Source organism: Artibeus jamaicensis, unplaced genomic scaffold, assembly GCF_021234435.1.
Source record: "Artibeus jamaicensis isolate MK-2021 breed Jamaican fruit bat unplaced genomic scaffold, CSHL_Jam_final contig_391, whole genome shotgun sequence".
NCBI lineage: Eukaryota > Metazoa > Chordata > Mammalia > Chiroptera > Phyllostomidae > Artibeus > Artibeus jamaicensis.
In genome coordinates, this window is record NW_026521814.1 from 4,209,037 (window position 1) to 4,221,498 (window position 12,462).

A 12,462-nucleotide genomic window follows, 5' to 3' on the forward strand; every position below is an offset into this window, starting at 1 on the left:
TGTATACGAGCCTGATCAAAGTACATTAACGTTAAGTGTTTAAATAAAGACTTAGCTTTGGAAGCATAACTAAACTTTCAGGAGTATAAAATCAACACGCACTTTCTTACTGACGTAGTACGGGTCCAGGTCCTCCAGCGGCTCCGACACCATCCCTGGAGGGATGTCTCCATAAATAAATGGAAGGTTCTTTCCAGCTTCCAAGTCACTATTTGGCTTTGGTTTGTTCTCATCATCATTGTCTTGTTCTCTCTTGGGGTTCTTGGCTTTCTCTTCTGCAGCACGTTTCTCGATAGCAGCAAGAGATTCTCTAGTAAAAAGGCGGAAGCTTTCAGGTCCCGGGGGTACCAGCAGTGACTGTGCCATCTTTTCATCCTGCACATTTAATCACGTTTAGCTTCTTGCATAAGAATTCCCTGCAACAGGAAACAGGGGTGAGCGTTAGGAAAGCCAGGGAGTGAGAGGGATTAAGAAAATCAACCAAGATATTATTTAATGCTTCTTCTATTAACTTTTTAAAAAATCTAAACATTAAGTAGTGCTTTTAGGGCTACACTACAAATTTTAACTTGGAAACACCCTCATTCGATCTAATTTTCAATAAACTAACTTAATAAGTCTAACAAAACTCTGTCCTGAGGCCTTTCAGAGGAGATATAGTATAGCATACTTTTGGTAAAAAAAAAAAAGTAATGCCAATAATGCTTGTCAAAAAACTTAAGGACTCATATTTCTTTTTCTCCTTCTTTTATCACATCTTACTCTCCAAAGAAATATTGATGATGTGACAATATTATAAACTGACTCATAAAATCTCCAGCTAGGAAAGAAGATTTGTGGGCCCCAGACAGTGTTTTGGTTATCACCACGACTGACCCTGGGCTCTCTAGGCAAAGTCTGACCCTCGGCAGGGGCAGGGAAGTCAAAACTCTGTGTCCTTTTAGCTTTTCATTCTGGATCCTTCTGGGGCATCTTCTGTGGCAATACTGAATACAGGAAAGGGCCAAAGTAGGCTTACAATTGTTTGTATGGAAAATAATACAATAATAAGTAAATAATAACACAAGAATAAACTCTGTGTTTCACATACTCACAACTGTAAACCTACTTTTGCCCTACCCTTTATATTTGCTCTCTTTTCTAATCTGCTGCTCTTTAACTATTGCAAGACAATTTTCAGATTCTTTCTGAATCTATATTTGGCATTGTGGCTAAAAGCGTGGACTATGGAGCTGGATTTCCTGTATCCTAAATCTCTGGCTTGGCCACTGACGGGCTGCATGATCTTGCCAAATGTAACCCTTCAGTGCCTCAGCCTTCATCTATAAAATGGGATAAGAGAGCTGACCTCCCACATTACTGGAAGGAATAAATGAATTAATTTACACTAAGTGTCTAGAATAGTTTCTGGAATTAAGAAACACTATTTTAGTGTTGACTATCATAATCTAATGATCCTCAGTGCCTTCACCCATTACTTCTGTTGAGGTTTCAAGCATTGTCACAACTCAAGTCACTCTCCTTTAAATACAGTCTTGATCTGCTGGAGCCGCAGCCAACCACAGAGCTCCAGAAATGCACTGGGAAGTGCAGAGTACAGGGGAGTGCTCACACATGACTGCCACTTGGCGGGGGTGGGGGGCGGCGAGCAGGCCGTACGCGCAGTGGTCCTGCTCAATTTCCCAGAAAAGGGAAAGATTCGATCTGCTAGAAGTGTAACAGAACTGTCAAAAATACAGGAAATCAGCTACATAAATTTGGAAACATAAGTTAACAGTTATTTTATTTTGCACTGTGCCAAAAAAAATCACATTTTAAAAGTCAAGATAGAAAATGGAAAACAATAACAACAAAATACGAGTACGTCAATCATCTTGTAGAGCGATCTAAAACCACGGCATCAAAGCGACCACCCAAGTCATCGGTGACATTCTGCCTGTCCCCAGCTGCTCATCCAGCCTCTGCCCCCGCACTATTATAGTCTCCATAGTAGTTTATCCCTAAATGGCTTTCTAAGTCTTAGCAGTCTGTTGCATGGATAATGAGAAACTCTAGATCTTAGAGTAACGTAAGAAATATTATATAGGTTTGCATGTTTTTTGAGTTTTTAATCAGGGTTACAGGTTTCCTGTTCCATTCTAATGACCAAAAGGATTTAAATAGCTGTTTCTTTCATTGAATTTGTATTTATAATATAACATCATTATACTTCCTGCTACTATGAAGGTATATTCTAAAGAAGTTGTTAAATATTAGGCTTGTCAAAAACTGTGCCATGTTTCCTACTAGTTCTGAAAAAGGCCTTTTGATAGGAGGTGAAACAGGGCTTTTTCCTTTTTTATTTTTTGGGTACTTCATTGAGTGGTGTATGAATATAAATCAGAAGGTTGGAGAAAAGTGATTCTGTTTTACTCAAGACAATCAACTATTTATTTTGTGCCTTCTAAATTTACAGCAGAATTTCTGTTTTCAGCTATTTTATGTCAGGTTTGATGGCCACCTAATCAATCCAGCTCCAAGCTGTGTGGAATAATCACAGCTTTTATGCTTCTGTGTATGGAAGGAGTTTGCCCTTAATTGTGGGCCTTAAATACCCAGAGATGTGCAGTTCATCTCTCTCATCACCTGTCATGAATTGAATGGCTAAAGTTCTTCTCAAGTGCTAACTGGAAATGAAACAGCATCACAAATGTGTCTTGGGAAATTTCTATGAAACATGGTTGCTTTCTTAGGGGAAAAGAAAGGTACTTTTGTACTTGAGCTTGAAATGATGTTGGTTTCTTTATTGACAAAAAAAGAAAAATATGTAATAATTGTGATCAGGAATCTGGGTTAGTACTGAGTCTGTTGCTAATAGTTGGCCCATGTCATTTAACCTTCCTCATCCTTAGTGCCATCGAAGTGGCTTGTCAAATACATGGAGATATTTTGCCATACAGAAATAACTAATTTAATTATGTTCATTTAACTGGAGTCTCCTGGTTGCTAAATTTTAAAATGAAATTAGGTTAAAAATAGTTACTGTAGAAATCTTTCAATAATCTTTGGAGATGACTCTGGTTTCTCTGAAATGACGCGGAACTAGGACTGTCACAAAATCATGAACATTTAGATAAAAATAAATAGTCCTTTACCTCCATGTTCACTTATGAAGGCTAAAATAAGTCATTTGCGTCTTGGTCAAGAGGAAGTAAAGCTCTTTGAAATTCCAATATTCTTATTTCTCAAATCCTGGGAAACAGGCTAGTTCCCGACTCTCAGCTTTTCCTCGGCAAGCGGAACTATTTGGACAGGCTGAGACACTAAAGGTTACAGGAAGCAGAGTTTGTGTCGGCTTCATCTGCAGCTTTGCTGCTTAGAAACCTCTCATGGTTCTTTGGAAGTTCTACTTTAATTTTAACTCTAGTTAAATTTTTTTCCTTCTTTCTTGTTCTTCATGAACTTATTATACAAAGCTCTTACATAATTTTACATTCCTTTTAGAGCAGACTTTTAAAAATTAATTTCTACTGATGTCTTGGTGTGGAATATATATTATTAATGAATATATGTGCATTATAATTTATTAAAATAGATCAAATTTAATATACCAAATTTTCTCCAGAGCTGTCCTTTCAAGGACAAAAAAAGATAAGAAAGGAAGATCTGAGATGATTTCTGATTAAAATCAGTGTGTATGTATGAAGGTGTGTGAGTCAAGCAAAGCCATCTCTCTGCTAATCAATAAAAAAGATTGTGGTTCAAAATATCCTATTATAGAGATGAACCACAGCATTTCTAACCTGGAAGGGAATTGAGATAATTTATTCAGGAAATATTTATTGACAGACGACTATGCATCAGTATTGTGCTTGGACTAAGCACTTATGGTGTCTTCCCTTACGGAGTTAACAGTCTATTGAAAAAAATGTGTATGTATACAAATAATTATAATGCAGTTATATGTAGCTGACTATTGTCTGCACTCCATGAAAGGGAGCAATTTATTGTGCTCAGGGAAGGGAGAAAGGGGTATGAATCAGGGAAGTTCCCCTGAGGAAGTGACATTGAGATAGGTTTTGTAGACTATTTGGGATTTGACCAGTGAGCTGTGGTGGTGGTAGCTGGGGGAGGTTCTGTAGGAAGACATGTCTGTAGAGACATCTAAGCAGGAAGACAGCAAGTACAGAGACCTAGAGATAACACAGAGCAGGGGAGTTTGGGAGGAGCTATAAGGAGTTTATTGTGCATGGAGACCAACGTGCCTAAAAAGGAGTGGTAAGAAAGGACTAAGAATTGAGGCAGGATATAAATTACTAAAGGGATCGTAGAGAACACTAAGGTAAGCCATGGGTGGGAAATGACATGGTCAATTTGAAGATTGGAAAGATGATGGCAGTATACAGTATAGACAAGTGAGAGGTGATCCTAAAACTACGGTTTTCAAAAGTTTTGGTTTCAGGGCCCTGACCGGATGGATAGCCCTATTGATTAAAGCGCTGTCCCAATATGCTAAGTGTGGTTTTGATCCCTGGTTAGAGAACATACAAGAAGCAACCAATGAATGCAACCAGTGAATTTGGAATAACAAATCAATGTTTCTCTCTCTCAAAAGAAAGTTCAAAAGTTTTTGTTTCAGCATTATTTTACACTCTTAATATTATTGATGACCTCAAAAGAGCTTTTGTTTATGGGGGCATCCATCTATCCATATTTACCACATTCAAAATTAAAAGAAAAATAATTTAAAACTTGTATAATTAGCTTAATAATAAACCATTATATTTTTACTTATAAACAGATGTTTAGTAAAATAACTATATTTTCGCTAAATAAATTTGTTTTTACATTTCGGTAAATTTCACTGCCTGGCTTAATGGAATATGGCTGGTTTCTCGTATCTGTTTCCGAGTTCAATCTGTTGAGATATGCTGTTTTTATCAAAGCACATGAAGAAAATCCACACACATATATGTAGCTAGAAAAGAAGTATTTTGGGTTAATTGTCTTTTCAGGCAATTGTGGCTACTCTTCTTGGATACACACCAAAACTACAAATGGTAGTTTCTTAATTTAGTTTCAGAGTGGAATCTAAAACCACACCAGTGAACTTTAATTGATCTTGCCCTTTGTGTGCATTTTATAGCATCATGCATGAATAACTTAGAAAATATTGGCACATCTTTATACATATTTTCCAAACCTGACAAATTGCATTATACAACATTCAAAAGTCACGCCTGTTAATATCACCATTGATATTATGAGAGAAGCCCTAATGTATCGGGAAGCTGTCAGGTTCCCAGTAGCAGGTAAAAGTTTTCCGAAACCCCAATTTCTAGTTGAAAGCACCAGTTTCAAATGTCAACAAATGCTGTCACTTGCTTTTCCTGAAGTGACAGGTTTTTCCTTCGCTCATTTTTTTGAGAAAATATCTGCCAAATATCTGAGTCTGAATAACCATGGTTTGTCAGTTCTTTTTTCAAGTGAAAATGGTGTTCCACGAGAAAATGTAAGTGGCTCATTTTGCTCCTGACTCAGACAATCACACAAGTGCTTTTCCTCAAGACAACCGCAGTGCTTCAGAAACTGCATGTATTCTTCCCATTTGCTCTGCGTGCGAAAGAGGCAGAGACTCTTCATGTATTCTTCCCATTTCATCATACAGAATATTACAGACACGTGCTCTTTAGGCTCAAGATTGAATAAAATTAATGATATATACTGCTTCATAAATGATGTTCTTACGTGAACTGGCATTTTTTTCTTCCTTAAAGTGTGTGTTAGAGGAAACAAGAGCTACACCTCAAGATTGATGCTGTTGCCTTGAGTTCTGCTAAGTCATTCATTAGCAGTTTTACCCTCACAACTTCTGCAGCATCAGTACAAATGCCAAAGCAGTGGGAAAAGGCAAATGCCATCTTCGTATTATTAAGAAAATAATTTAGAACTTGCAGTCTCCCTGGAAAGGGATTCAGGAACTCTCCAAGTTATCTGCAAATCACCGTTTGAGTATAGCTGCTCTAGAATGAAATAACAGACACCACGGTCAAGAGCAAAGGGGAAGAAATTTTGACCAAAAGATGTACTATTCAAGAGCATAGCCTTAGCAGTCAGAACTGCATTCAAGCCCTGGTTCTGCTACATTCTAGCAGGGTGACCTTGGACAATTGCTTTTATTCTTTATAATCTTTAGGTTACCTATCTGCACATTATCTGGATATATTGATAGCACATTCTTCATAGAGGTAATGACAAAATGCGCCTAGAGGGGGAGCACAGTACCTAGAAGATAGTAGGTGGTCAATAAGTCAGGGAGTGAAGAAACCATGGGCAGAGGACTGGTTTCGGAGGCACAAATAGAAGAGAGAAAATCATTGAGGTTTTTGTGATGACTTGATATGGGTGTGGGGAGGGGAGAAGGAAGAGTTATGGGATTAAGCTCATTCCTAGATTTCTGGTTTAAGCCGCAAGTTGTTATTAACCCAACAGATAAGTGGAGGTTTGTAGGTCATGATAATAAATCCTGTTTGGTGTTTATTTAGTTTGAGATGACTGTGAGACAACTGGGACTGGGTATGTAATTAAAATATGGGTCTGAGACTCAGAAGAGCCATCTGGTCTGGGGAAATATTGATTAAAAAATCAATGGTTGAAACTGAAGCTAAGAACATGCATTAGATTGTCTAGGAAAAAATTGGAAAGATGAAGAGACAGGACTTTTGTGACTACCAATTTCTAAGGAGAGGGTACCCAAAGGATATTAGACAGTGAAGTCAGAGCAGTTACATGAATGCCAAATGAAAGTTTTCTGAGATGCTAATTAAAAGGCATACATTGGGTATGACAATTAGTCCAACTCCCCGCCTTTAAAGTTAATGAGGTACCGGTGCAGAGACGCTAAGTAATCTTTGCTGCAATTTCTATTGCCAAATACAAATTATTATTCTGAGGCAAAGCATTTTCTACACATTCTACACTTGACTAACCTTTCCTATTGTATTTGACATTTTTCTCTTGGGTCTTACTATTGTAAAGATCTAAGCCATATGTAAATGACTACAGAAAAACAGATTTGTATAGTTCAATTCAATTTTCCAGGATCACCTATCTGTATGCTAATGTACTAACATAAGCTTCTGAAACTATATGAAACAATATTTGATAATGAAGCAGAATCTGAAAAAATGGTATAGTAAACATTTGGGATATGCTGTGGCATTACTGAGGCAAAGACAAAAGTCTTCCTTTCTTTCTTTTTTTTTTCATTAGTCATATAGCCTGTGAGTTCACATCTTGCTGACTTTTCCAGAATCAGTTTGGCACATTGTATTGGTCTATAAGCTATTAGTAACCTTTAGTAACATGGTCTCTCTCTCTCTCTCTCTCTCTCTTTCTCTGTAGCAGTTGTGATGATCACGTTAAAGACAAAAAATCAATTAGTTCTGGTCTATTGCCATGGCAACAAAGTTATGTCAGAGGCTGTAAATTTGCCATCTTCAAAGATAAAAAGTTGCTTTGTGTCGTACAATTTGAACGATCAGGAAAAACCCCACAGTGTTTTTTCTCCTACTTGGTGAGAAAGGGAGTTGTCAGAAAAAGACGGGGTCCATCGCTGAGCAAGGGCGCTGTGTCTCCTGCTTATCATCAGAAGAGGTCAGTATAAGAAAGACATAATGTAAAGACAGGAAGGACCAATTAATTGTCCTCATATTGAAGAAATGTTTTAATTTTTTCAAAAGAAATTTTCACTGTGGGTTAATGATAGTCAGGTATTAGTATTTACCTGACTGATAAAGTCTCAGCAGCACCTGTGACCAAGAGCACACTGTATTATTGAAGGCATACAGAGAGCAATCAGCATAATGATAACCACTGAACACCCTCCAGAGCACAACTCAATATTACTTTACATATTTCAAAGGAATTTTGAAATAATACCTGGCTGGTATACCCATCTAACTAGGTGGCTTTGAGGATTAAATAGTAATAGATAAAACTGTTGAATATTACTATGCATCAGATGCTCTGTCATGTAATTTATGCATATCAATTTATTTAATTACCCTTTTAATCTTATGAAGTTAATATTATTATTATTCTCATTTTACAGGTCAAAAACATAAGGGCAGGTTACCTGATTAGGTTACCTGATTAGATTAGATAATTTAATCAGGTAACAATGTATAAATCAAAGAACCAGAATTTGAACACAGTTGGTTCCGCAAATAGTCTTGTCCCAAAGACTACAAAATGAAATTTTTAGTTTATGTTTTCTAAAATAGAATTACTATAAGTCAGCTACTTTATTTAGAAATTACTATGTAGAGAGCCCAATATTTGTGAGTGGTATACAATCTAAGAAATATAGTAATATAGTCCTCACCTTTGTTTTAATGTAGAAGATAGAACAAACAGGAATGAATCAATAATTAAAATAAACTCCACATTTAACAGATACATGTTCACATGTGTAGTAAGCCCTTTGGAGTTATTTAGAGGTAAATTAAAAGCCTAGGCTAGTTTCTTCTGTATTGTTTACTTCTTGCTGTCAATGTGGTGTCAAAGAATTTGATGTCACTCTTAGCCTGAATAAACCTACTGACGAGGTAAGTACAGCAAGGCCATCACTATGCCATGGCCAAATACAACTGAAATCCAGCCTTTCTCCACCATCATTCTTTTCCTATTAGCAAAACACAGGACTGCCCACACCTAAGTATTATTTATTGACTTGCTAAATGTTTAATAAGAGAATCTATGTCTCCCTTTCTCTACCTGGACTCAACGTCTTGCCCCTGGAAAAAAAAACAGCTGTATGAAAGTATAAGTTCATCTCTGTCTTCAGAAAAAATTTCTGCTCAGAAATATATTAGCTGCTAGGAGAGGAAGTTCCCCGTGACTTTGTTCTTACCAGACAGCTATAACTCAGAGAGACAACTGCGAACTAATGACAACAATTAAGCCAACATTGTAACAGACAAATCGCCAGCATTGGTTTCATTAGCTCCTGCATTTTTCTGTTTGTTTGCAAACTGAAATTGCCCGTTCAACTCCCCAACATCCATTCCACTCCAGATACCTCCTCTCCTCTGAGCCTCATGCTAATCATCAGTTAAGGAAGAAACCTCTGGTCCAATGCTGGTCAAGAAAAGGTGAGAAGTCCACCAAGTGGGTGTCTGTAAAAGGGTTCTTCACTCCTAAGAAATAGACCAAGGAGATGGAATTCTCTGTCCTCCGGACCTCACTGCATCAGGAAATGATACATGGCACTACTCTGGTCAACTTGCAGTCAGAAGGGATGACATTCTGGGGGCACAGCTGACACACTGAGGGTGGTAGATCACAGAGGCAGGTCTACCCCTGGGCTCTTGAAGGACCACTCAGATCTTGGACCCAAACAGCCTCTGTACTGCTTGTTATGTTCAATAAACCTTTTTCTTGGCTAAAACCATTTTAGACAGCTTTTCTAGTTGGTAGCAGCTGACACACCAAACAGATAAATATTTCTTGGTTGGTTCAAACACTTGGCCAGTCCAGAGCCAGCTTACAACCAAGCTCTAACCACATATTTGGATATCTTTCACCCCATGGAAAATGGTGAGCTATGGATCCAGTTGCCACGTAAATATAAAATTCAAGTAAGTACAATCTTGGCTTATTTACTAAATACACAGGATGAATGTATTTCTTAAAATAAAAATAAATAAAAAGCTAGATTTCTCTCTCTTACATCATTCATTTCCCAGGTCATCTCTGCCCTGTCTCCTTCTATGTCTGCATTTTTGGAGACACAAAGCAGCCAGGAGGGAGGAAACCATTGCTGTCTTCTCTTTGTCCTGATATAACTGTCTTTGTCAGCTAACAGAAATTTTAACTTATTTTCCACAAACACAAATTTATACCCCCTAGTAATTTTGGTACCTTAGATAGCCACAGCACCTTTTTCCGGAAAATCTCCAGGCCACTTCTGGGAATTAACTCATTTGTTCTTATGCTATCCCTAGAAGAGGCTCTGTATTTTTATGCCGGTAAGCCACTCTGCCACCAGTCCTTGACAGATATCTCATCCCTGACGAACTCTGATGTGGCTTGGTGTCAGCTCTCTGGGTCCATGATCTGTGTAGAAAGGGAACACAGGTGAAGTTAGTCCAGCATCTTGGGCATTTGGACTGAAGTGGGTGCTCTGGCTCTGGCTCTTGCTCTGGCTCTGGGCTTTCATACTTTGTTTAAGTGGAGCCCTAGAGCGAGAAAGCAGGACTGATGCAAAGCAGGTGGTCTCGTTCTTGCAGGCAGTGTGCCCTGGTGTGCTCGAGGAAGGATGGGGCAGGAACCACTGCCAGGATGCTGGGTTGGGGTGGGGCTCTCCTTCCTTCCTTGGCAGCCTTGAATCGGTGACCGTCCTGAAGGTGTGCTGGAGCTCCAGAGTATCTTCCTGTTCCTCACCTCCTACTTCCTCCCTCCTTCTCCCCTGTTTACTTCCCTTTTGCTGCTTTTCTTCAAATGCCAGAAAAATCGAAGAAGCAGACCACTGGAGTATGTGGTTAAACTGGTGTGGTGGGTCAGTATTTAGTTCCTTTTCAGCTCATTTTCCTCTCTACCTAAAACCCTATTTGATAGTATGACTAGGATAAGATAAATAAACTTTATTCGGTGCTTCTAAGAGTAAGTTTTAGACAAGCAGATGTGAAAAACCAGCATACTAAGCTAAGGCATAACATTAACCTAAGCATAAATATCTGATGTTATACTCTGGTCAGTTACAACCATGAGCAGTGGCTTAGCTGGTTAAACTGACAATTATTTAAAAAATAATATATGTAATTATAAAATCAGCAATTGATGTTGAAAACAATATTTATTTTAATTTGCTTACACAATGCCCATAGCTTAACTGGTCGTGGATGCTCACCAATAAATCTCCTTTTATAATTTACTATGACAAAAAACACATTAAATCTCACTTTTTCATTTTATACATACTTTAAAAAAAATCTTTGACTCTTGATGAAAATTCACTCCCAAGCCACCAATCTTTTCTTGACTCTATCATCAGTGATTTTTCTAAAACATGTATCCTACCATTATTACAAATCTGTCAGTGGATCTCAGTGATTTATAGTCACTTTAGCAAAGGGTGCCAGTGTCTTTATGATCTGTCCCTGTATCCCCCCCCCCCTTTCACACATCACAGTAACAAAGATCTGGCTTTGCCCATTCACTAGCTGCATGACATTGAACATGTTACCTAACCAGTCTAACCTTTCGTTTCCCATCTATTAATGGGGATTATACCACCCAGTGAAACAGGGTTGGTGTTAGAATGAAATGAGATGACACACAGAGAGACATGAAGTCACTTGTACACTAACTGGTGTAAAGTAGATTTTCTTTAAAAGCTGGAGGCTTTGATAATATTAGAGGTATGGGTAATAATATGATCATCATAATAATACTGTTATAGTTATTATTATTTTCTATAAAGTGAGAGTAATACTAATAATACCCACCAAACAGACTTACCCATCAGAGCTTAAAGCATTAAATTATTAAATAATTTTATAGCCTTCCAATAAATGTTAGTTTCCTCTTTACAATTTTAATAAATATTACTTCCGTTCCCTTCACAGCAAACAACTAACTGGGTTTTAAATAGCTTGTTCTCCTGCCTGACATAAGTAGTGAGCCTAATGTTAAATTACCAAAGCATCAATTTAGCGATATCTCCAGAATGTCTGAGGGGACAGGGAGGGGGTGAAGTAAGGAAGGCTGAATATTAAACAGGCACTAAGAAGATGCGGTGGAGCCGCAGAGTGGGTTTGGAGAAAGCATCCCAGAAGGTTCTGATGGGCTTGCATCTCACTCTTCTCCTTTCCCACTGAAAATCACTGATTCATGGATCAGGAAAAGACATCTTGCTGCCTGGGCTCCAAATGCCAGAGATTTTTTTCCAATTCAAGAATCCATGAGAGATAGCTCTGATTTCTGCACATGTCCTCATGCTGCAATTTAGGCCTCATCCTTCAAGATGCATTATGTCTTAATAATACCTCTCGCTCACTCATCTTTAAAAGCAGTCCATGGCTTACAGATTAACTATAATATAAAGTTGTACTACCTGAGTTAAGAAACAATCAGGATTTATTTATTTATTTTTAGAGAGAGGGGATGGGAAGGAGAAAGATTGGGAGAGAAACGTCAATGTGTGGTTGCTTCTCACACACCCCTTACTGGGGACCTGGCCTGCAACCTAGGCATGTGCCCTGACTGGGAATCAAACCAGTGACCCTTTGCTTCACAGGCCTGTGCTCAATCCACTGAGCTACACCAGCCAGGGCAGCAAGCAGGGTTATTTAAAGCAGTTCTGAACTTCACCTGGACTATTTGTTAAAGAATCAGATTTTTTAGTTCAATCTCTGGAGATTCTGAAAAAGTTAGTTGGGGTGAGGCCCAGGAATCTGCATGTTGGACAAGCCCCCTGAA

The 12,462-nt window shown here is 38.2% G+C and overlaps 1 protein-coding gene across 1 annotated transcript in view; it reads right to left on the reverse strand.

Annotated features, from left to right (window-relative positions):
• The window catches only part of LOC119047635 (sodium channel protein type 3 subunit alpha), a 117,493-nt gene that overhangs the window by 90,047 nt on the left and 14,984 nt on the right, over positions 1-12,462 (reverse strand). The window contains exon 2 of the mRNA XM_053665237.1: positions 103-416. Coding sequence (XP_053521212.1) covers positions 103-366 — 264 coding nt within the window. The 5' untranslated portion in view covers positions 367-416. The remainder of the gene's footprint in view (positions 1-102; positions 417-12,462) is intronic.